Here is a 23,165-nt window from a genome sequence, read left to right as displayed (position 1 = left end):
GGAATCCAATGTCGGGACTCCGAAATGACAAACCCCTCATATCAAGAAATCATACGCCTAAAGTCACCAATCGCGTCTGTTGGAGCTTTGTCATCTGTCTTTCTGGACCTTGCCCTTCTTCATAGATCCTAGTCATCGATCTCTCGGGAGCTTCCTCCGCCAATCCTCCTCCGCCATACGAAAGTCATGCACGTTTTTGCCACCTCACATAGACACCACATGATATTTTGCCAACCTGGTTTCCCAGACTTGCGTAATTTCTTCGTTTGGTTTACTAACCCGTGGGTTAAAAGCACCGAAAGCCCGAATGCGACAAGCTTAAGACGCGAATGCGAGGACGTCATTCCTCTTTGTCAAAACAAACTATGCATGTCAAAAACTAGCTTCGAGCCCCGCAAAGCTGAGATGAGTAACTTCCAGCTGTGATTCTGCATCTAGGCCATCTACTTTTAGCTACGCATTCACAAGCGGGGCAAGTTGTTGTAAATCTTTCATGTTCACCAGGACTGGCTGGGGGTATATCAGACAGGTTTTCTTTCCTTTGAGTTCTCAAACTGCGTCATTCAGAAAGTCATTCCGATCGAGCTTCCCACCTCAGCTCAAGTATTTTACGAATCTGAATACTTGGGACAGAACCATGGCTACGGCTACAGCTTCGAAGATCCACCTTGTGCCAGAACTGTTGAATAAGGCTACATTTTCTGTTCCTGGGGTTAGTAAGGAGAGTGCGGAGACAACAAATCGGTTGTTGCAAGAGAATCATGAGAAATATCATATTTTCTTCAATCAGAGTGGCTTCCATGTAGGTCTGAGCTCATACTATCCTCGAGATTCTTTACGCACCACCTCATCCTTCTTCTCCTAACTACCAAACCCAAAGCTAATCACTCCAAGAACCACATAGCACACCACCTGCTCACCATCTACGCCCTCGGTGCCTCCCCCTCCGAACTTAAGAAAGCCTACGACAACAATGCATCGTACCAACGACCTCCAGTCGCCCTGGAGCCGGCTGTTGTGGCGGATATGCATGTTCCAGAACGGTATAAATCATACCTAGGAGACGAGAAATACTACCACGACTTCCTAGTCTATTTCAAAGACGAAATTGAGAAGAAGGGTTGGCAGGAGGTAGTGAATGATTATGTGTTTAAGGGCGATGAGAGAGCAGATGACATGCTGGTGAGGATGTTCGGCGGTATGTATGGTCGACTGTGTCTATGTCTACGTGTATATCCATTATCAATGTCCTTTCCTTTGTAGTCTACTCCTCTGCTCTAACACCTGCTCGACTCCCCACAGACCCCGGACACTAAGGGAAAAACTAACCGTACTCCCAGGCTTCCTTCACCCACTGATCCACCTTGGCTTCGGCATCGAATTCCAGCAGCCCGCTATCATCGCAGAAGCCCTTGCACAAGCCGCCGTCCACGGTGCATGGATGGGCGCTTTTTTCCACGGCTGCGAGGCCACCACTTGGGCAAACAGTCCGGACCGGCGGTCTGAGAAAACCATTATCCAGCTACTGGACGAGATTAGGGGTGATGAGAAGCTGAGAGAGGCCCCGCATTGGGGTGACGGGAATAAGATCAGAGATGGTATTTTTCAGAGGGGGAAGGAGGAGATGATCCGGATTGCGAGTCAGTATTTTGCTGTCGAGGAGGAGTTGGATAAGAAGGTGGCAGAGATGGTGGATGCAGTTGGTATGTCTGGTTTTTCCATGTCTTCATGATCCATACCACACACCTCCCATCTCCACCTAACCTCCTTAACACTGACAACCCCCCTTGGTCTAGTCTACTACACCGCTGCTGCCCAACACCCCCCCTCCATCCCCAAAATCGACTTCTTCTACATGCACTGTGTAAACAGCTCCATCTTCTTCTTCTCCCTGCTCTCCCCCTCCCAAACCTGGCTCTCAACGCCCGCAAAAATCCGTCTCTTGGAGTGGAAAGTACGCGCTGATCTCGCCATGTATGCAAGTAGACGGAGTCCTCCGCTACTACTGGAAGAAATAACGGAGTACATCCCCATGAACAAAAACCCTCAGACCAAGGACATTGACTTCTGGGCCAACATTTTCTCTCGAGCGCGGCGCTTTGAAGATGACGGCCACGCATCGAAATTAATCCGCGCGCTGGCCAAAGGAGAAAACGTGTGTGTGAAGTTCGAGGGGAGGGAGGGGTTCGTGGTGCAGGGGACGATGTGGAAGAAGGTGGCGAGTATGGTGATGGATTCTGTGGAGGCTGGGGGTCCGAGTTGGGTTAGGGGTGCTGGGTTTGAGGAGGCGTGGGAGGAGGTGCCGTTGAGGGAGGCCCCTGGGGATGGAGTGAGGTTGTGATGGGAGGAGGGGTGAGAAGGGTAGGGAAGAGGGCTAGTTTGCCCATATTACACATCCTCTTCAGACTGACGTGCATGATTTCCGCTTTGAATTTGTACAGTAGTGTCACGAAATTACCAGGCCGGTGAATTGGAGGGACAGAAACAAAGCAAGTCCCTCTTAAATTGGAATTAGGAAATATAATGGGTGCTTGAAGCGGGGTGCCAGCTTTGTGCAGCTTTCAAGTTATGTGTGTATGTCTTTCAAGCCTACTATCCTCCTCGCCCATCCAAATTGCCGATTTCGATACGCTTACGAGACCTGCGTTCTATAAAATAACCTTATTGGGGTGTACCTCTTATATGCCTTCCTACCCACCCCTTACTATACCAGGAGATCCAGAATCCAGGATTCAGCTTGAATATCCCACCCAGACAGCCAGATGCCATCACTTCCCTCAGAACATTTGCACCCAGACCTAACACATCCCCGTTAAAAGCGCCATTCCAGCATCAGCACTTGCCACATCATCATCCTCATCCTGCAACAACTTATCAATTTTCTCCTTCGACTTAATCCTCCAAAAATCTCTCGCACCGTCCGCAAACCGCTGAGAAATAGGCTCCAATTCGTCCTCTGGACACGCTGCAAAGCATAGACGGAAGCAATTGAAAGAATCGGCCTCACGAATCTCTTGAGTGGGCGAAAAGATGTTGCCGGGGCTAACGAGACACAGATACGGCTTTGTAGCCCAGAACACCCACAGCGCGCGAGAGAGCCGAGGAGCGTCGACTTGCTTTCGAAGAGGATGTGTGGAGAAATCAAACCGAATCCAGACGAACATGCCGCCTAGCGGACGCACGAAATCGTACATTTTGGTTGTCTCCACGACAGCCCAGTCGTCTTCTTCATTTGCAACTTCGGAAAGGGAGTTTCGGCGCCCGGCTTTAACTACGTGTTTTCCAGCGTCGAGGATATCGCACATAGCGTTCATTCGACGCTCGTAGTTCCCGCGCAGACCCGCAAGCCAGCGAACCCATCCGTCGACTTTCCAGCCACTGCCATCTGCGGCGCCGCCACGTCCGCCATCCGAGGAGCTCTGGGGCCCCATGACGAGTTCTGCGATCATGGATTGCACGAACCCGGAGGGCTGTTGAGTGCTGGTCTCTGTGATGCGGAGGATGCGTTCGATGAGGGCGGGTTGGGCTGTTATCCAGCCGAGACGACATCCCGGGGCTACAGTTTTGGAGAAGGTGTCGAGGCGCACGACGCGGCCTTGGTAATCCACCGAGAGATATGATGGGATCAAGGAATCTAGGAACTCGAAGCCGGAGGATTTGGCTGGAGTTGGAGGTGAGGCGTACGGGGAGGCGGAAGGGAACTGTAAGTACCAGTACGGATCGTCTTCGATGATGATTATGTCATATTTTGCGCATAGGGCGTATATTTCTTTGCGACGGGCAACACTCAACGTCCCGCTGGTTGGGTTCTGGCCAATTGTCACGGTGTACATGAGATGCGGGCGGCGGCCTTTGGTGAAGTCCCAGTTGTCCAGCACGTCTTCCAGGCCACCTTCTCCGGAAGCGCGCATGCCCTCATCGTCGATAGCGACGGGCACAACATTCAGGCCCCTCGGCTTCGCGGTTTGTACAGCATTCATGTAGCAGTAGTACTCGACCAGTAGACCCGGTCTCTCGTCTATGGGATCGTGGCTCTCGGACCATTCGTTGCTCAGCGCCTGGATAGTCTTCCCAAATCCATCAGTCGATCCACAGGTCAGGATTACCTCAGGCCCGTCTTTGTATGGGACGAACGGATGCAGGTTCTCTCGGGTGAACTGCCGAATAAAGTTGTACAGAGACGGGTATCCCTGGGCAGTGCCATACTGCAGTGCTGACTTCAAATCGATCATGCGCAAGGGGTCAGCAGCTCCAGAGTCGTGCGGCACCACGAGGCGCGAAGCCGGCGGATCGTCTTTGGAGTCTTTCGAGAGAGACAACGATGCGAGCTCGGCGATGGGAGGGTCTACAGGATTATTGGGCGTCGGCTTCCATCGATTTGGCAGCGCAACCTTGGCCTCAAGGGTATCATAGGGGAAGTACTTGTCGTTTGGGAGGCCTGTGATAGACTGTCTTCAGCATTCTGCACCCCACGGGTCATCGAAACCATACCTCCTGCTAATTGGCCAATGCCAGGAATGGCGAAGTACTTGTAGAATTTTTTGACACTTGACGCCTCACGGGCGACGGTGCTGCGGGAGAGGTGGTGGGACAGATCGACTGGAGAAGGGAAGCTTGCCGGGTCGAGGCTGCCTTCGTAAGCCATAATGTGGGGGAAACGCGGCTCTCTCTATGTATAAGCTATCTAAAGCTGGAGAATAGTCCAGGTAAATGGCTATTGCGACATTAAGGGAGTGAATTGCGAAGAAGTAGGCGAGCTCGTCCGCAGCTTGTCCGCAACACCCAGTGATAGCTGGCAGATACGCCGCGATAAGAGCGAGCTTAGAAATGCGGGCGGCAGACATGCATACATGCGGACATGCACACATCCATGACGACGGGTCTGTTCACTAAACCTAAATCTCGACGGGACGCATACACACTGCAGGCACGGCAGAGCAGGCTTGGCTCTGTTGGATACAAAGATGAAGTGAAGCCATGTGCCAGAACTGCTGGGCAACTCTCGAGGCAAAGCCGTTGTCCACCTCATTGTCACTGACGTGTAGGGCTGATAGATAGCCTTGGCCCGTGTGAGAATGCTCCGACAGCCATGGGGCCGACACCTGCAGGGTGTGCTGCACACCGCAACAGCAGCCCCAGCTCGTTCGTTTCTCTCACCAACTCTCAATCATCCGCTTCCCTCTCCATCCACCATTCCTCTCCTTTAAAAACTTATTCTTTCTTTCTCTCTTTCTCGTCCACATCCTTCCTCCCCCCCCCCCCCGCATTCCCTACCCTCGTTGTCCCCGCGGCCCCACCATCCCCCAGCCCAGCCCAGCCTCACAGAGCTTCGTGGCACCTCTCCCGAATCCCACAAACCGCAAACCTGTCTCCCCACAGTTCCCGCCACGAGCTCGAACATATCCCGGCTATGGGACCGTCGGACGATTTGGATGACGAGGGTGCTCCTCCCCACGTCTACCGCGATGACGACTCGGCCAGTGTCTTCTCCTACCACTCTAACCACTCCGCCATCTCCGACACGGTCCTCATCCACGGATCCGAAGCCTCCGACGAGGAATACTACATACCCCAGGAACCTTATCATGTAAAGAAATACATTCCGCCGCGATTCCAGCGCGCGTGGCGGGCCACCAAGAAATGGGTCAAGGGCCCCCAGCCTCCGAGGCCATGGAGGATACACCCCTTCTTCCCTCGTGTACAGACAGCGCCCATTCAATTCCTGCATAACTATTTCCCAAAGAGGAAGCACAAGGTCTTCCTGTTGATGTTCTTTTATGTTTGTTGGCTGTTGAGTTTCGGGCTGGTCCTGCATCGCTCCGCATTTGCGGCGGATATTCCTGGCCACGGCCCTCCCGTGCGGATTAGTTGCACGGACAGATTTTGGTAAGCATGTCGAGTCCTAGGTTGGGTGCAATTTGCATCTAATAGCACTATAGGAGTGATGGAAACGGGTGCGGTCTGAATGGGGACCTCTGCCGTCCTTTTGAAAACAGCACCGTGACGTTCCGCTGTCCAGCAAATTGCAGGCGTGTGCAATTGCTAAACCCCCATCCTGTTGGAGATCAGGAAGTAAATTACCGACCTCTAGTTGTTGGTGGCCCAACAGATGAGCCCGAGACCCTCGAACATACCTTCTACCGCGCTGATTCCTTCATTTGTGGCGCAGCAATCCATGCAGGATTCATCAGCGACGAAACCGGCGGCTGCGGGGTTGTCTCTCTGGTTGGGGAAAGAAGCAACTTTCCCAGCGTCAACAGGAAGCATATCACGAGTATTGCTTTCGATTCTTATTTCCCCAAGTCTTTCTCATTTTTGTCCGGCACTGCGTCGAAGTGCCGAGACCTCCGCTGGCCACTTCTTGGCGTTTCTCTTACTTTTACAATTCTCATGTCACTTTTCACCACATCTCCGGCCGTTTTCTTTCCATCGGTATTTCTAGGCATATTCTTCCACGTGGCGCTGGCGTCCGATCCCCCAAATCTCACCGATTACTATGCCATTGTTAGCGTCGCTCTCGGCAGATTATTGCCAGCTAGTTTTTGTATGTTTGTTGTATACCAGTATTGCGTCAGGCGGCAATTGCAGGGCCTCCACGCCCAGATAGAAAAGACTATCCTTTGGCTAGGGGGATGTTGGGTTGGCGCCTTGAACAACTACACCTTCGACAAGATCCCAATTGAGCGCCTCACGCCTCACGACATCAAACAACAACCCGGGGCAGTACCCGCACTGATCATCATCGTGCTTACTCTCTTCTCCATTGCGCTTGGCCAGGCATGGGCAATCCGTATCGAAGGCCGCCTACCGCGGTACCTCGCCGTCTACGGCCTCTTCGTGGGCGTTCTTCTCTCTCTCGTCGCCGTCCCAAAAATGCATGTCCGCATCCACCACTACATCTTAGGCCTCCTCCTTGTGCCGGGAACCGCCATGCAAAACCGGCCTAGCCTGCTCTTCCAAGGCATCCTCATCGGCCTTTTCATTAATGGTATCGCGCGCTGGGGCTTCGACAGCATTCTCCAAACACCCGGCGAACTCCGCGGCGACGCTCCGCAGGGCAGCTCCCTCCCCGCCATCTTCCGGCCTGTGATACATAATAATTTCGGGGGGCTATTAACGCCGAACATCACCTTTGAGTGGCCGCTTCCACATCTAGAGAGATATGATGGTATGAGTGTGCTAGTCAATGATGTAGAGAGGTTCAGGGGGTATGAGGATCGTGGAATGAACTCGTTTACGTGGTTGAGACATGAGGTGGATATGCCGGAATACTTCCGCTTTGCGTTTATGAATGGCAGTAGTCGTGGAGATTACACGACAGCGGGCGTGTGGCGGACGGATGGGGGTTGGACGGAAATGGGGTCGGGACATTCGTAAAGATGGATAGATTGTCTCCTTGTCCGGATTACGTGCTAGACGGACTGGACAGGGTCGAGAAAGCTGTCTAGCTAGAGTGACGCTCGACTGCAAGTGAGGGGCACGGCGATCAGGCATCGTGATGTCGTGTGCAGATGCCGATGCAGGGTCCGTGTCTGATTGATTCTGCGTACGTGTTTGAGAAGGCGCATGGGTTTGACGACAGGACCAAGGATTACGGTATGGCGTTGCGTGCGGTTGCACGACTCCGCAAGCTGATGAACGGCGCATTATCATATTTGCAAATGTGACGGAGTATACCCCCCTGTTCTTGCGGAGAGGGTGGATGATGCAGAGGGTTTTGTTGCATGCACACATGCATGCATCGCATAGACTGGATACCTTTCTAGCCATCTAGACGAGGACTTGGGTGAGAGTTGGGTGCGCAAATGCATTATTATTTTTTTGAATTGCAATTACTGTGCAGTTGCAACACCCATCTCTCTTTCTTACCACTGCTGTGAGTTTCAGTGTGATGCTGCTCCGGCTTTTGGCCTGCAGGCAGACAGGCAATCCTCTTGGAATATTCATTTGCCCGCGCGTTCCTGGGATCCAAGGAGTCTGGGCAGGCTCACATCAGGCACATACTCTCGACCGCCAGCCAGGTGTGCGGCACACGCCATCCGTAGATATTACCGTTCCAGACCACGGATCCTTCGCTCTCGGAAATACAAAGACCAGACCCAAGCCAAACCACGCCAATCCATCGATCTCTGGTTATGGATTTATAAATCATACGGTGATTGTGTGGCTGAGCGTGAGCGTGAAGTGCCATGCATCTTTGAAGGAAGGGGATGAAGGAATGTTGGTATGGTGGAAGTGGAGTGTAATTTATTCACTACGAGGAGACTCTGGGCGGGGCAGGTTCGCCTCGTGGCACAGCAGCCAGCACTTGCGATGATTACCGTGGGACGGACCAGAATACTATTATTATACGTCTCTTCAGCTTCAATTAATCTTCGTAAGTCAGCCGAGGCTAGCGGCAGCCGCCTCGTCGTTTACAAAAATTCACAATTATCGTGGACGTATTGAGCACAAGCACGATGGAATCTGACAGGGAACGATTCAAAAGATACGATTGGAGCGCTGGAGCCGCAGCCAAGGGGTGGTGCGATCGTTGGCTTTCGCGTGGGATGGTATCGATAGGCTTTGCATCTGTTGGCCTTGTGCGGCTGGAAATTGTGCGCGAGGCATGAGGGCGAGAGCGCTTACTTAAATCCTGGAATCTAGGGGTCCGGACGTGAAAGTATATCTGTCGATACCTATTGGACTGGACTAGGCTGGGGCTAGGGTGGTGGCGTGCGGCGTTGCGACCTAGTATCTGCTGCTTGACCGCGATGGCGGTGAGTAACAGGCGGGTCATTGTGGCAGAGGAGGGGTGGAGACCCGGTGTAATTTCGTTAACACCTCACGATGCGGAGGAAGGGGTCCGCTTGGAGTTTCGCAAGACGAAGCTCAAGCAGCAACGTCGTTTCTTCCCCAGACACTCCGTACATCTAGTCTTAGATTAGGGTATCGGCAGATGGATAGGAGAGGACGATGGACTCAGAGGACGATGAACTCTGGTGCACTGATAGAGGGAGGTTACGATCCGCCGCGAAAAACTGGGACTTGTGAGAGACTTGTCACTCATGATGTCGACCGGAGTCGATAATAGATATTTTGGGCGAAGAGGAGATTGCGGATTGCGCAGTGCAAGCGCACGGAGGATTCTCAAGAGCGGGTGCGCGCCGGGCTTGGGGAAACGCAGGGCGATCTTATGATTGATGCGGTGTCGTGGTAGGTATCCTAGGCGGATTGCAGCATGGCATGGGAGAGGGAGTGAAATAGGATGTGTGAGGGTAATCTATCTTGCTGAGAAGAGTGGCATGTTGGGTTCTTGAAAAAGAACCTCAGGATGTGGCGATAGGTGCCTGAGGCTACGGTGAATTGCAAGACTCCATCTACCCTCCGGTGTCTGCCCCTCAGCGATCCCTTGGACTGTTTCAGTCGTCTGTTTGCGCGCTAGCGCATTCCCTGTTCCTTGTACCACTACCGAGCCATCCTAGTGGCACCCAGGCTAATCAGGGTTTCACCTCTTTTAAACAAGAGCATTCCTTCATTTCTGTGCAAAACACCATCGTGCGTTCGGTCTTGGTTGGTATTCTTTTCCCCTCTTTCCCTGTCTCTCCCTTCTTTCTCGCGCTCGCCCTTGCGGTGCAATCTTGTCATTCTTTACCGCTGGTTTCTCAGCATCTTCGTTCGCTAGAGGCATTATCATCCGGCTTTTGCAAAGTTTCGGACTCACGCTCCTTTTCGTTGTGCATACTGTGTAGGGGACGGATTTACAAATTGGGAAGTCCTGGCGGCTGGGGAAAAGAGTACCAACACCATCTTCACTACCTGGGATACTTGATTTATCAACACGAATCGACTTTTGTGAACCGTCACATCTCTTCCGCGAACGTCTCATCACATCGTCCAACACGTGGTGGTAGAAGAGATACACAACCAAACCAACGAACGGACTGCAGACGCTTGTATCTAGTCGCCTCTGGAACATTCACGGCGCACTCCAGTTAAAACTACCTTTGCGCTCACAATCGTCATCTTGGACACCATTCCCAATCCACGATTCACCCATCGCCAGAAGATGAAGTCAGCTACCTCCTTCGCAGCCATCGTCGGCCTCTTATCCGGCGCCGCCGATGCTTTCTGGCGCATGGAATGTCATTCTCGCACTGGACTGGCGCGTATAGATCCTCTCGTTGAGCCGAATGAAATCGCCAACCATGGACATGTCATCCACGGCGGAAGCAGTAAGTAAACAGGCTCCACTTCTCCACCTTGTTCGAACGCATAAGAGATCTTCTCCTCTGGGCACGGGCATGGGAAACCCTGATCGCCCTGCGCGAACCATCCCTTTTCACTGGAAATGTCAAGCGGTTTCGAAAGCTTGTTAGCACATGAGGCAGGATAGGTTTCATGGCTAAGCATCAACTCGCTAATGCTTGCACGCAGATTTCGGAATGGATACGACATACGCCGACCTCAGGGCTTCTGAGTGCACGTCATGCCGAGTTAAGGAGGACAAGTCGGCTTACTGGTAGGTCGACCATGAACGTTCATTGGCCCAGGAGTTTACTCACGGATATCCAGGACTCCTTCTATGAACTTCATCTTCGAGAATGGCACTACCGTGCTTGTCCCGCAAGTCGGTGGCATGCTTGCGTACTATCTTCTCTATGGCGAAAACATTAAGGCTTTCCCAGCGAACTTCCGAATGCTGGCTGGTGACACCCGCCTCCGTAACTTTTCCGGCCCGGTCCCAGATCCACCAAAGTCGAACTGGGGACCTGAAGACAAGACGCAGTTTGCGCTGGGACAGAAGGCGCTGGGTTTCAACTGCCTAAACTATGCGAAGACCCCCGAGGGTTCAATGTACCGTCATTTCCTCCCTGACAAGCAGTACATGGATGAAAACTGCGCTGACGGTATCCGTGCCGAGATATTCTTCCCTTCTTGCTGGAATGGAAAGGATCTTGATGCGAAGAACCACAAAGATCACATGGCGTATCCGGATCTTGTCAATGATGGGACTTGTCCTGAGGGCTTCGACACTCGCGTTCCATCAATGTTCTTCGAAACGATATGGAACACAGCTGCTTTCAAGGGTCAGGCGGGACAGTTCGTGTTTTCTAACGGTGACCCAACTGGTACGTTTCTCGGATATTTTGTTCATCGAAACCATACTGATGACCTCAGGCTATGGCTACCACGGAGACTTTATGACAGGCTGGGACCCCGACTTCCTCCAAACCGCCGTCAACGATTGTACTAACCCCTCCGGCAACATTGCCGACTGCCGCCATTTCACTCTCCAGACCGAAGCCGAAGGCGCCAAGTGCACGTTCAAGATGCCTGATGTTCTGAAAGAGGACAACTGTGCCGGCCCAGCTGATGGTCTTTGCGGAAATGTGCCTATCCAAGCTGGCCCTGAATACGCCTCACTTGTCCAACCCGGTGACTCGGCGACTCCTACAGGTGGATACACTCCTCCGGCAACGACAGAACTCCCTCCGGTTCCCACGTTGTCGTACAAGGCGCCAACCTCGGCTGTTACCGACAAGTATGGTGGTGGCATCTCCGTCGCCGCCATCAATGCCGGCCTATCCCAGGCATCTGAGGTCGCCATTGCCGCCACGAGCACCCCAGTCGTATCTGAAGCACCACCCTTTGTTACAAGCGCACCAGTTGTGCCTGAGCAGCCGCAAGGCCATGTGATCTCAACATCTACGTACACGAGCGCCGGCACCGTGTACGAGGTCGCGATCATGGAAGTCGATATCACGGTGACGGTGGAACCGACACCAGCTGCGCGACATCGCCGTCATGTTCACCATATGCATCGCCGAGACCGCGAGCATGGATTGTTGGGACGATATTAAGTTATTGTTCTAACTGCTCCATCTGCTCTTTTGTCCTCTCTCTGTGTTGCACGCATGAATAGGCGTTTATCAGCCATACATTCTGTTCCAGCATCCTTTATCCCTTCTCACCCTTTCTTTAGTACACGGCACGAAAGAGGGTGAGGCTTTTCTAGTATATATGATGTTGGAATTTTGGATCGAAGGATGATATGGTGGTGTGGTGTGCGTATGCTTTTCTTACAATACCTTTCTATTTGTGATCGATATTAGGGTTTCGAGAGCCCGACGGCATATGCATGATGTGTCGAAGGCTGAGCCGGATGACACTCGGGCGTAGGCACACTTGATGTTTTGAGCATATGAGACGAGAGAGTTCGCTGTTGTTGTTGCTACATTATACCAAGACTTGGATGGAGGATTGGACCCCTATTCCGTAGCGTGGATGGGAAATCAAGGGGATGATACCATTGAGAACTTGAGTTTTGGATATTTGATCACTTGTGAATTTGGGGCAGTTTTTTGATTCTTGGTGCTGTTCTCTCAACAAACAATTTCATACAAGAGAGAGAACGAAAACGATGCGGAATGACCGTTCATCAATGCATGGGGTAGTGCTCAATTGTGGCGGTGTCAGCTTGGATGATCAAGCCACACCATCCGTGGATCCAGCTGCGAGGATCGCTCCCACCGAGAAGCAGGCCACACACCTTTCCGCCCTTTTCCCCCTGCGCCCAGTTACGTCGGCCAATATGCTTTTGGAGTCGATCTTGCCCTCTATCCCTCATCATCAGCATGCATACTATGTGCTGCAGCCTACATGCCACGCCTCCGTCCTTAAACTAGCAAACGGGCATTCGGGAGTGCCCGCTAGACAGTCCAGCGGTCAAGGGTTTCACCGCCACTTGTTCAAGTCATTGGGTTTTATCCACAACGGTTCCTCGGGCTAGTCAAGGCGGTGATTCGTGCGTGGGAATGTGAGACCGGTCAGGCAGGGTTCCGTCCGCAGAGAATGGACAGAACAGCGGAGCTGATTGAGCTGGAACTTTGTCTAGAACACGCGCTAAGACTTGAAGGGGGTTTTTATGACTAGCTTTTCCACGATAGGTACCATGTGGAGTGAAGTTGAGGTGTGAGGCCCACTGCCCACCCTTCAGCCTCACTGGTTTAGTACCAATTTGTCGTAGGTCAGGATGGGAGAGGCTGAGTATTTATCTCCTAGGGCGGAGGCCGCTTGCAGAGGCTTAATATAAAGTTAGTTTTCTTTCCTGCTTCATGTTTTAGGCATCTTTTCTTCCACGTCTTGTGCCTTTGAGCCAGGAAGTTGTATTTGGCGGCTTTGCTCGGTTATTTTGTCTCTGGGGTGTCTCTTATACTTTCCCTCTTTTATAGGCACGTTTTTCATATCGAGTGGTATTTAGATAATAGCCAGGGGCTCACAACCTCCAACATGGACTTCACGAAACTACAAGGTATCAAATTCGATACCTCATCCTCCAACACCACCCTCATAAATCTTCCCTCAACACTCCTCGAAGCCCTCATCCCCGGATATGGACTCATCTCGCAGATAATCTTCAAGCTCCTCGGTTTCGATATCGGCCTCGTCGTCTCCGCGTGTCTCGTCGTCGTCGGTCTAAGCAAAGCAATCCAATACCTCTACAACAAATCCTACGGCGTCTTCTCCTCCTACTTCATGTCCAGCATCCAAATCGAAGACGACGATGAACTCTTCTCCCAAATCATGGAATGGATCGCGGAGCAATCTATGACAAAAGTGTCGCGGGATCTCAAGGCGGTTACGAAATGGGTCTCGGCTTACGAGGAGAGTAGTGAAGAAGCCAACGCATCTGACGACGATGTGCTCGATGAATCCGGAATCTTCAATTTCGAAAAATGGGCGAGTAATATTCCGCCCAGATATGAGCCTAACTTTGGGAGTGACCGGTTCTGGTATGAGGGGAAGATGTTTTTCTTCTCTCGGACGCGGCGCGAGAAACAGAACAAAAGTCCGTGGGGGAACAACGAGGATCAGTTCCTGGATATCAGCTGCGTGGGTCGGAGTACGGAGCCGATTAAAGAGTTGTTAAATCAGATCAAGAGGTGGACGTTGACTAAGGACAACAAGATGACAGCAATCAATCGGCCAGCACCGAAAGAGGAACGGAGGGATTATGCGTGGGATCGAACTTCTCTGCGACCTTCTAGGCCCATGAGTACAGTATCTCTCGACCAGGAACAGAAGGCAAAGATCGTCATGGATATCAACGAATATCTCCACCCAGCGAGTGCTCGGTGGTACGCCGCTCGTGGCATCCCCTACCGGCGAGGCTATCTCTTCCATGGCCCTCCTGGCACAGGCAAAACATCCTTGTCCTTTGCTCTAGCCGGCATCTTTGGTCTTGACATCTATTGTATTTCACTCATGGAAGTTGGCCTCACGGAATCCGATCTCAACAAGCTCTTCACCAATCTTCCACGCCGTTGTATCGTGCTCCTCGAAGACATCGACTCCGCCGGTCTCCGCCGTCCTGACGAACCAAGTAATCCAACCGCCAAAGATGACGAGGATTCGAGCGAGGATTCTGGCACGGACGACGGTAGCTTGACGAAAGTTAGCAAGGCCGATGCCGGAATAAAGACACCGGGGCAGAACCCACTAACGAATGGCTTCAAGAGCTTGATCTCACTGTCCGGGCTGTTGAACGTAATTGACGGGGTTGCGTCGCATGAGGGCAGAGTGCTAATCATGACAACCAACCACCCAGACAAACTCGACGCCGCTTTAGTCCGCCCTGGCCGCGTTGATATGCAAGTCGGCTTCTCGCTCGCAACGCGCGACCAAATCCGTGATATCTTTACTCGCATGTACTCGACTGAGCACGACATTGAAAAGTCGGCCTCTAACTCTACCACCTCTTCTTCAAAGCCCCCTACCAAAGACAAATCCAAACCTGTTGAATCCCCCAAGCTTAAAGACCCAGACCAAGAATTCTACGAGCTCCTATCCCAGCCACCCGTCCTAGACATTGTGGAGCCGGAGAAACTGAAAGAGATGGCAGAGCAATTTGCTGGACTGTTGCCAGAGGGAAACTTCTCCCCGGCGGAGATACAGGGATTTTTGTTGATGCGGAAGAAGGAACCAAGTCGGGCGCTGAAGGAGGTGGAGGCGTGGAGGGATGGGTTGATTGATATGAAGAAGAAGGGTGAGAAGGTTTTGGAAGTGCAGTAGCGAGAGGGTGAGGAGGTGGGGTTTTCCTATATTTCGGAAGGTGAAAATATTACGGATTCGGATGGAGTTCATCAAGGATCTTGTGCAAGACATTCGGGGAATTGATTATTCTATCCGGCGTTAAATAGGCCTTGTTATATGTATCCTATCTTATCTAAAAACACCAGCAGATTTGGGATGATTCTAATACTGTTAGAACCCCTTGAATTTTTCTGTATATATATATATATATATATATATTTCAATAAAAAGGTATGGTAGCTATGATAGCTGACGCGATAGGGCTGCCTGGATTTGGGGTGTGCATGTAACAAAGAGATTGTACACGGAGCAATTCCCTTAAAGCTGTATAAACGTACTCTGGTCTTTCTATACCTCTTTTAGTTGATTCAGTAGAGTATGTTCTCTACTCAAAAAATATTACTAGAAGTAGTTCCAAAGTTGCTATCTGCATAGACTAAGTTACTCAGAGCTGTATACAAGGAAAGTCATGATGCACTCCGCCTCGTTCACTCAATACTAACTGTTTCTCTCCTAGGCCATGCACCTCGCCTCGTTCTCGGCCTTGTATATCAGCCTTGCTACTAATTCGCCATTCGACTGCAATTCGCCTTACATCTTTTGCCTAATTATAGGTCTCGATTGCGACCTTCCGAATGCGCAAAGTGTGAAGTGTTTTGCTTTGCTGCATCAACCGGGCACATCTCATTGAACGGCAGGGTTCCCATCTAGAAAAGGCCCCGAGTGGAAGCAGCAGTCCCGCAGACATTGCATTTCATAGCGAGGCTGTGCAGACGAGAAAGTCGCATCTCAATAGGTCAGAGTACGATAATTAACATATCAAGGTCCCCTGGATGAAACCCAATGGTTTATCTACCCTTTCGAGAGTGTCTGGTCTTCCAACGCGCTCACTCTACAGGATTATTTTTAGACATGATTTATAACTAATCACGCAAATTTGAATAGCTTTCCACATGAAGATAGCGCCTATATTCCAAAGGGGTAGCCTCGTATAGTGGACTTTTGGATACACTGAAGGTTATTCTCCCTCCTTCGCGGGAATGGCTCCTGCACTAGCGGACAACAGCCTAGAGTTGACGGAGATTCGTCGCTTTAGTTTGCAAATATCTAGTGCTTTCAGGCCGTCACAGCGAAGCCGCCATTGCCGTGACGACGACTCGGCATATATCACAGATCATTCGAATCTCATATCACCGAACAGTGCGTCTCGTCCGGCCTCACCATCTAGGCCCTCGCTATTAGGACGGTCGTCATCGGCACAGATGCCATTAACACAATCCCCATCAGGACAAGCACCAAGAATCCGACCCGCTCAATCTATATGAAAATTTCTATATGGAGAAGGGTGCAGAGACTTGCCTGCAACACATGAGTTACGGAGATTTTAAGTTGTGGGCTTGCTGCCATTTCGCTTATTGCGATCATCATAACGCTGAAGATACCTGAAGGAAAGCTATTACTGCAGTGGACTTTTAAGATCACAATAAACGCCTTGGCTACCATATTCACTGTGCTACTGAAAGCAGGACTAGCTATGCCGTTGTCTGAAGGTATGATATTAGTCCTCGCCTTAAGCTGAAGCGATGTCAATGATTCTGAAAAGGTATTAGTCAATTGAAACAGCAGTCATTTAGACACCGACAAGGACCGCTCTCTGATACGGAAGGGTTTGATTGTGCCAGTCGAGGGGCTTAAGGTTCGTTCCAATTCATCCTGACAGCGGAAGGGGAGGGCCAAGACATCCCGTGGCATCCCAAAACTTGGAAACGTTTACCCCGTCTACTCAGATGCAAAAAAGAGTAAGACCAATTCTTACGAGGCTTTGGGCTGCCTAAGGTGCATAAGGAAAGAAGCCGGCACTTCCTGATGTACTTTTCATGACAGAAGGTCTTAAATCTAGACTATTCTAAAAACTTTTAGGAACCTCCTGAAATACTTTGCCAAGTTCGCCGAGTTTATTACCATTCTGGCTTTCATCCCGGATCCATTCGCCCAACAAATTGTCCAGAACGTTGGTTGTGCCCAAATAATTACGGGAATAAACTCCATCATTTCCCGAACAGGTGAGTATAACGCAAGCCTTAGGAGTATAAAGGCAGGCCAAAGCGCTATTGCTCCGTCAAAGGCCGTGGCTATCAACCTTGGCATCTACAGCCCGCCAGACAGGATCTCAAGCTTGTTAGATACTAAATACAAGTCTGGTAACTGCACATTCCTAACAGTTGGGGTTTGCCACTCCTGCGACGACATCTCTAGAAATATCCGCGCCATGGATACGCCTATAGGGCTAAACTAGACACTAATCAAACCGTCGAACAGGGAGACAATTCTTTTTCTTGGGGCGTATTACTTCAAAATGGTCCAAATTTCTGTGGGAAATCCTAGCTGGAAGCCAAGCAACTTTTTCCAGTTCGTCACCATGCAGAGCGATTGGGGTGGGTGGATTCTCCGAGTACGCTCAAGGCGACTCGACGATCATTGCAGTTTTTCTAAAAGTGCAGTGGGCGTGGCTATCCTTCCTTACCGTTCTCACTAGGCTGGCGTTTACATTCTTCACTGTTTTTCTGATTCAGAGTCCGCACAGCGCCTCTGATCAGGTCTGGAAATCATCGAGTCTTGCCGTTCTGTTTTGTGCTTTAAATGATAGCATACATCCGTGAACGGGAATGCAGTCCATGATGGAGGAGATGTTCCAGTCCACGAAAGCGACTAGTGCGCGCCTTGATGAAGATAGAGATGTTAAGGCTCGATTTGAATAGTTCCTGGTATGTCGGGTCTAATTGCACGGCCCTTATATATTCAAATTAGCTGGAGAAACATATGAATTTTATCCCTGAGCTAGTATGATAATCTTAGCTAAGTGCCTTTTAAAGCCCTTGCGTTTGTAGAAATATTGGGATGTAGAGAGCTAATTTCAAGCCAGTGCCGTGATATCATGACAGCGTTTTTACCAGGTTGGAACGCCAAAGTGCGAAGCCATGATTTTTAAATGGCCTTGCTTCTTCACTAGAACGTGAAGTGTAGTTTTAACCGCGTAGCAAAGTACGGCGCAGCAAAGAATCGAGTAGCAAAGAAGGTCTGACGGCACAGTTTTCTGCTTCATCCTTAGGACATTCTCACCTCCAATAAATCCTTCCATCACCAGGAAGGATGGGCAAAATGCACTACGCCGCAAGAGATCGGAAAGTGGCGCATATGACCAAATCCTAAAAAGCCTCAAAATGAATGCGAACAAACCACCTTCTCCAGCGTGCCTATCCAAGTACTCAGTCTGTCAAAACCTCTTGCTAATCTATAGAACCACCTCCTCTTCGGCAAGGCTGGGCCTTAAGCTCTACCAGCCTCACATTGGAGTGATGTCGGGGAAGCCGGCACGTGCGGCATTAAGTTTCTCTCGTATTTTTAATTGACGAAGGATGAACTTGGCAAGTGTGTCCAACAGCCAAGGTATGTTCCGAGTGCCGGAGGAGGGAAATTTGGCAAATGCTATTTTTGGAGTTGGGAGATTGGCTAATGGGGTAAATATCGGGATGCCAGCCGAGGCACGATAGCCTTGACTTGAGAGGTGGCAAAGGGGAAAGAAACGAGCCCCAGGCCTGGAGAAGGTTTAAAGGAATGAGATGATGGGAGGATGAAGGAGGCTTTGTTGGCGGTGAATTTGCATGAAAAATCGTGTGTCACGAGCGAATCGTAGGCGCTGACAAAGGCGTTCACCTAACACTCCTTCACATTTGGCCACTCAGTCGTGCCCGTGCCTGGGCATTCGTCTTGGCCCAGTGATCGACCTGTCAACACGAAGTTTCAAAACGTCCATGTGGCTTATCCCTTTTGTTTCCTCCCCCGTGTCATTGGCTCGCGTGCTTTCTATGCACTCAAAGGGGATGGCGTCCTGGGCTGTGTGGCCAGTCTTCGACCACACTGGCCGTTGATACGAAATGCGACAAGGCGAGGATTTCAGCTTCGTTAAATAAGAATGAAGCGGCGCCCCGCGCTGGAGCCTGGGTGCGAATCTCAGCTTTTCCGTCTTCTTTTTATCGATAGATTTCAGAGGGGTTTAGCAGTGGGGTTTCTTTATCCTCTCCCTATTCTCTGTCCACGACCCTGCACCCCTTTGGTCGATCCTTCGAGCGAGAATTCGTAATCGCTCATTTGTGAAGAGTTGGGATTGAAAAGCTTGTATGAAAAAGATTCCGGAAAAGGAAGGCAACCAATCTGGATATATTCAGCCCTACGCTTCTTTGGTTATCGAAGCTGTAATCAGCAATCCTGCAAGGTCGTTGATCTAGATTAACGGCAAGGTATACTGCGCATATCTGTCGTGTACAGATACGAGTATCTTATACATCGGCTTTTTTCCCCAGCTTCACATTCCCCCATCAACAAACGTCGATTGCAAAAGAGGCTGCGCAGCCTCATAACTTGCCCCCGCAATGAGGTCGATAATAGCGCTCCAAGCGCTTGTTGTGCTAGCCTCCGCGCAAGCAGAATCATTTACCTTCGGGGCTACGAGGACTCTGAGGCCGGTGACGACGGGAGATATTCAGCCTTCAGCGACAGAGACGATATCAGGGCCTATCAGTACGGCGAGAGCATGTGCGCAGATTAGCGAATTGGTGGATAAGTCAAGATTAGAGTTTCCGAGTGTAGAAGCGGAGGTGAGTTTAGAATTTTCCTCTTAAGTTATACGAAGAGATGGGGGCTGAGAGGTGATGAGTCTAACGAGCCGTCTGGGGAATATATGAGAAATATATAGGACACTAACAGTGATTTTCAGCTTGCATTCGCCTGCCTTAAATCCGTTCCCATCGATACCGATGCCGCGTCCTTCACAATCGACTCCCTAAAACAGATGTTACAATTCCAATCCACGCTCATGTACCTCAAATCCCCCCCAAAAGGCTACGCAAACGATGCTGTGGATCTCATTAGCGGCCTAGACGACATCAAGAGTAAAGTGAATAGCAACGGTTACAGTAACGAATATGATTTTGAAACCGCCATCGCAACCCTATTTGTCAAGGCACATGATGGCCACCTGTCCTTCGATGGCATGGCATATGGAGGCGCATTTCGATGGAGAAGGTCGAGACAAGTCTCGCTAATATCTGCGTCATCAGACGGGAAAGAGCCGAAAATTTGGGCTCTGCAGGATTTTAACAAGACAAGAGCCAACGGCTTCACGCCTTCTGCGGTTTCTAAAATCGATGGAAAGGACGCTGCACAGTTCTTGCAAGATGAAAGTTTGCTGAATGCGTACCACGACCCCGATACAAGATATAACGCTATGTTCTACATGCAACCCGCGGAATCCTATGGATACTTCACGAACCCGAAGTTCTATCCCGGTCCTACGCTGAATCTGACGTTTGAGAATGGCACGGAACATACCTATATCAATGCCGCCGTAGTCCTGGACTCTTCTGCGTGGAGCTATATCTCAGACGGCAAGGATTTCTATAAGACCTTCGTTGCGTACAGTTCCAGTGGCTCCAAGAAATTGAAACAGAGGAACCCGCAACGCCTACCTCCACATTTGACGCATCCAAAGGAGACTAACCTGCACAGGCGATATGTTCCAACTGCGTACCCTAAACCAGTCGTTGAGCACTCCGCATCCGACGTGGGTCTTGCAGGCTACTTTATCGACACTTCCGCTGGAACCGTAGGCATTCTCATGATCCAGACATTCAACACGGAGTCAAACGCCGACGCTGTAGAATTCCAAGCTGTGGTCCAAAACTACATATCACAAGCCCAGAAGCGTCAGGTTAAAAAGCACATTATCGACGTGCGAACTAACGGTGGAGGTAAAATTCTATTAGGCTACGACACATACAAGCAATTCTTTCCGTCTCAAGTTCCCCAACTACAGTCCCGATATCGCGGTCACCAAGCCACCGATCTCATTGGCTCCCAGCTCAGCAGTCTTTCCTTCTCCAGTCGCACCGGCGAACTCTACACCTCACCATTCAACTTCCATAGCTACCTAGACAAAGACCTGAAAGCTTTCACATCTTGGACCAACATGTACCCTCCGGAAATTCACTCTAATGACAATTTTACGAAGCTTCTTCGCTACAATCTCTCCGACCCCCTCACCACCTCCTCGGAAAAATATTCCATCGGCATTACCCTCACAGGCTACAACTCGCGCTCAAACTTCACCACCGACCCCTTCAAAGCCGAAGACCTCATTATCCTCTCCGACGGTATCTGCGCCTCCACATGTTCCCTCTTCACTGAACTCATGGTTCAGCAATCCGGCGTAAAAACGCTAGCGATCGGCGGGCGACCCGCTCTGGGCCCGATGCAACCCGTCGGCGGCACCAAAGGCTCGCTCGTCCTACAATCGCAGTACCTAACATCACTCTCGGCATACGTCATCCAAACATTCGCCAGCTCACGCACCGAAGCAAACGCCTGGGAGAAATTCCTCCCCAATTCCTTCGGCATCAACGCCGCAGACGCCACAATCAACTTCCAAGACAACATCCGCAAGGGGCTCGAAAACGATGGGGTCCCGACCCAATTCCTCAACGACTCGGCTAGTTGCAGGATCTGGTACGAACCGGCAATGTATCTCAACGTGACGCAGGTCTGGGCTGCAGCCGCGGAAGTCGCGTTCGGTAACAGTGGGAAGCTAGATGAAAAGAAGTGTGTGACAGGGTCGGTGACTAGCCAGCAAGCGCAGCAGGGTCAAGGAGAAGGGAACCCAACGACGCCGCAATCGAGCTCGAGTGCGAAGCCGAGTTCGAGTAAGGGTGCTGCGGCGTCTGTGGCGGTACCGAAGGGAGGTTGGTCCGCTATCTTGATGTGTGGAGGAGTCGTGGCGAGTTCGATGGTGTTTGGAGCCAGCTTGATATAAACGAATCGCGCATGTCGTGAATCCGTTCCTTACTGGTCAGATTGGGTTTGGCATTTGCATCTCTCGGCGTTTTGATATCGAATGGAGTTTCAGTTCTGGGACGGACGCATGAAAGACGATTTGGGTATGGGCAACCATATGACGTGCCCCGAGAATATGTAACTGCCCTTCCATGGATGAAGAGTTTAGTTTTGTGTAGTGTAGTATAGATACCCCAGGTTGGCTTGGATTGCGAACAAGGATAGTAAGGTGGACGGATCGGATGTATGAAGGTAATTCAGAGAGGGAAAGATATTTATCTGTTCAATGTACTATCCCTCACCACGTAGCGAACATCACCACGTAGCGAGCGAAATAACAGGTACCTAGGTTTTGCAGTTGCGGAAACCCTCTGCACAATTACTTATATTTATTTCGCTGCTTGTATTGTTAACTTAGGACCTTCTTCTATCTCCCTACCACCGCTGCCTAGAAAAATACAGCCCTTGTCGTCGCCGCCGCGCCAATCTTACGAGGGCGTTATATTATGGCAGGGTAGGCCTTATCTCGTAGAGTCCTAACGCAGAGCTATCCGTCGCCCGTACGAAGTCTGATATTAGTATCTAACCCTTACAGCGTCGGCACCACGTCAATAGGCCTTTATCAGCCCTATGGCGGCTGAAAGAGGATGAATCATGCAAAGTCGCCACGCCGATCGGTACCTCCTAGGTTAAGCGAGATGACCTTAGTCATCTCAAGCGCCTCTTAACGTACACGTAATCAGTAAAGATAAGCCGCACTGTCCCTCTTAAAACATAAATACTTCCTGCTCCCCAGCCCCCTCTATGAAATAGAGATTAGAAAAGAAATATATAATAAGATGAAGAGAGTGTGTACGAGGTTAGACCTGCGTATGAAATTTAAGGAACGTAACGTTAGTACGACCCGAAGAATGCCCTAAAAAAACTGCGTTTCTGTAAACTGCAGCGCAAGTCGGTCGATATTCAAAAGGAAGCCATAGCATCTGCTGTTGGTGTAATGAAATCCACTGGTCTTGCACAAAGATCTGAGACGGCTGCGCTCTTTGGGGCAAGGGCGATAGCGTAGTAGGAGAGTGCAAAGGAATATCGCCGCAATTTGTTTCGATATACTGGCCGTCGGGCGAGAAGGCGACGACGGTGACGATGGAGGTATGGCCCTCGAGCACGCTGCGGCACGACCCCGTCGCCGCCTCCCACACCCGCAC

The 23,165-nt window shown here is 50.8% G+C and overlaps 8 protein-coding genes across 8 annotated transcripts in view; 6 read left to right on the top strand and 2 right to left on the bottom strand.

Annotated features, from left to right (window-relative positions):
* Positions 1–637: 637 nt before the first annotated feature.
* BDR25DRAFT_291277 (uncharacterized protein) lies at positions 638–2,341 on the top strand (the record flags this gene model as incomplete). The annotated part of the gene is made up of 4 exons (XM_033688579.1): positions 638–802; positions 895–1,198; positions 1,341–1,703; positions 1,797–2,341. 4 exons carry the CDS (start codon positions 638–640, stop codon positions 2,339–2,341), a joined length of 1,377 nt encoding a protein of 458 aa, XP_033544701.1.
* Positions 2,342–2,529: 188 nt separating this feature from the next.
* On the bottom strand, positions 2,530–4,768 carry BDR25DRAFT_266289 (PLP-dependent transferase). The gene is made up of 2 exons (XM_033686975.1): positions 4,492–4,768; positions 2,530–4,438 (listed from the first exon to the last, which is right to left on the bottom strand). The coding sequence occupies exons 1-2, from the start codon at positions 4,643–4,645 to the stop codon at positions 2,799–2,801; spliced, it is 1,794 nt and encodes a 597-aa protein (XP_033544700.1). The 5' UTR covers positions 4,646–4,768; the 3' UTR covers positions 2,530–2,798.
* A 482-nt stretch (positions 4,769–5,250) lies between these two features.
* BDR25DRAFT_266287 (LCCL domain-containing protein) lies at positions 5,251–7,798 on the top strand. Its single transcript, XM_033686974.1, has 2 exons — positions 5,251–5,886; positions 5,940–7,798. Exons 1-2 carry the CDS (start codon positions 5,411–5,413, stop codon positions 7,375–7,377), a joined length of 1,914 nt encoding a protein of 637 aa, XP_033544699.1. The 5' UTR covers positions 5,251–5,410; the 3' UTR covers positions 7,378–7,798.
* Positions 7,799–10,048: 2,250 nt separating this feature from the next.
* On the top strand, positions 10,049–11,843 carry BDR25DRAFT_316479 (WSC domain-containing protein; the record flags this gene model as incomplete). Its single annotated transcript, XM_033691603.1, has 4 exons — positions 10,049–10,214; positions 10,417–10,501; positions 10,555–11,111; positions 11,161–11,843. 4 exons carry the CDS (start codon positions 10,049–10,051, stop codon positions 11,841–11,843), a joined length of 1,491 nt encoding a protein of 496 aa, XP_033544698.1.
* Positions 11,844–12,980: 1,137 nt separating this feature from the next.
* On the top strand, positions 12,981–15,383 carry BDR25DRAFT_305309 (P-loop containing nucleoside triphosphate hydrolase protein). The gene has a single exon (XM_033690386.1). It carries the CDS (start codon positions 13,273–13,275, stop codon positions 15,052–15,054), a length of 1,782 nt encoding a protein of 593 aa, XP_033544697.1. The 5' UTR covers positions 12,981–13,272; the 3' UTR covers positions 15,055–15,383.
* A 525-nt stretch (positions 15,384–15,908) lies between these two features.
* On the top strand, positions 15,909–18,700 carry BDR25DRAFT_395060 (uncharacterized protein; the record flags this gene model as incomplete). Its single annotated transcript, XM_033698350.1, has 19 exons — positions 15,909–15,948; positions 16,021–16,069; positions 16,132–16,161; positions 16,206–16,275; positions 16,304–16,324; positions 16,363–16,420; positions 16,449–16,625; positions 16,679–16,742; positions 16,807–16,911; positions 16,996–17,302; positions 17,332–17,434; positions 17,461–17,731; positions 17,772–17,844; positions 17,884–17,916; positions 17,999–18,043; positions 18,086–18,151; positions 18,185–18,261; positions 18,290–18,348; positions 18,395–18,700. The coding sequence occupies 19 exons, from the start codon at positions 15,909–15,911 to the stop codon at positions 18,430–18,432; spliced, it is 1,686 nt and encodes a 561-aa protein (XP_033544696.1). The 3' UTR covers positions 18,433–18,700.
* Positions 18,701–19,085: 385 nt separating this feature from the next.
* Positions 19,086–22,306, top strand: BDR25DRAFT_344615 (uncharacterized protein). The gene is made up of 2 exons (XM_033693956.1): positions 19,086–19,730; positions 19,850–22,306. Exons 1-2 carry the CDS (start codon positions 19,506–19,508, stop codon positions 21,938–21,940), a joined length of 2,316 nt encoding a protein of 771 aa, XP_033544695.1. The 5' UTR covers positions 19,086–19,505; the 3' UTR covers positions 21,941–22,306.
* Positions 22,307–22,820: 514 nt separating this feature from the next.
* BDR25DRAFT_291261 (uncharacterized protein) overlaps positions 22,821–23,165 on the bottom strand; it is a gene marked incomplete at its 3' end in the record, with an annotated part of 4,585 nt that continues 4,240 nt past the window's right edge. The window contains exon 4 of the mRNA XM_033688578.1: positions 22,821–23,150. Coding sequence (XP_033544694.1) covers positions 22,821–23,150 — 330 coding nt within the window. The remainder of the gene's footprint in view (positions 23,151–23,165) is intronic.

The sequence above is a fragment of the Lindgomyces ingoldianus genome, assembly GCF_010093535.1.
Source record: "Lindgomyces ingoldianus strain ATCC 200398 unplaced genomic scaffold BDR25scaffold_27, whole genome shotgun sequence".
In the NCBI taxonomy this organism is placed as follows: domain Eukaryota; kingdom Fungi; phylum Ascomycota; class Dothideomycetes; order Pleosporales; family Lindgomycetaceae; genus Lindgomyces; species Lindgomyces ingoldianus.
Note: the sequence above shows the minus strand (reverse complement) of the source record. Positions and strands in the feature narration are given on the sequence as shown.

Excerpts from the sequence above, each read along its gene's own strand:
- BDR25DRAFT_344615 (XM_033693956.1), top strand. The coding sequence starts at position 19,506 with ATGAGGTCGATAATAGCGCTCCAAGCGCTTGTTGTGCTAGCCTCCGCG. Across the intron at positions 19,731-19,849 it reads TTCCGAGTGTAGAAGCGGAG|CTTGCATTCGCCTGCCTTAA; the intron begins GTGAGTTTAGAA and ends AGTGATTTTCAG.
- BDR25DRAFT_266289 (XM_033686975.1), bottom strand. The coding sequence starts at position 4,645 with ATGGCTTACGAAGGCAGCCTCGACCCGGCAAGCTTCCCTTCTCCAGTC. Across the intron at positions 4,439-4,491 it reads CATTGGCCAATTAGCAGGAG|GCCTCCCAAACGACAAGTAC; the intron begins GTATGGTTTCGA and ends AGTCTATCACAG.
- BDR25DRAFT_266287 (XM_033686974.1), top strand. The coding sequence starts at position 5,411 with ATGGGACCGTCGGACGATTTGGATGACGAGGGTGCTCCTCCCCACGTC. Across the intron at positions 5,887-5,939 it reads AGTTGCACGGACAGATTTTG|GAGTGATGGAAACGGGTGCG; the intron begins GTAAGCATGTCG and ends ATAGCACTATAG.
- BDR25DRAFT_305309 (XM_033690386.1), top strand. The coding sequence starts at position 13,273 with ATGGACTTCACGAAACTACAAGGTATCAAATTCGATACCTCATCCTCC.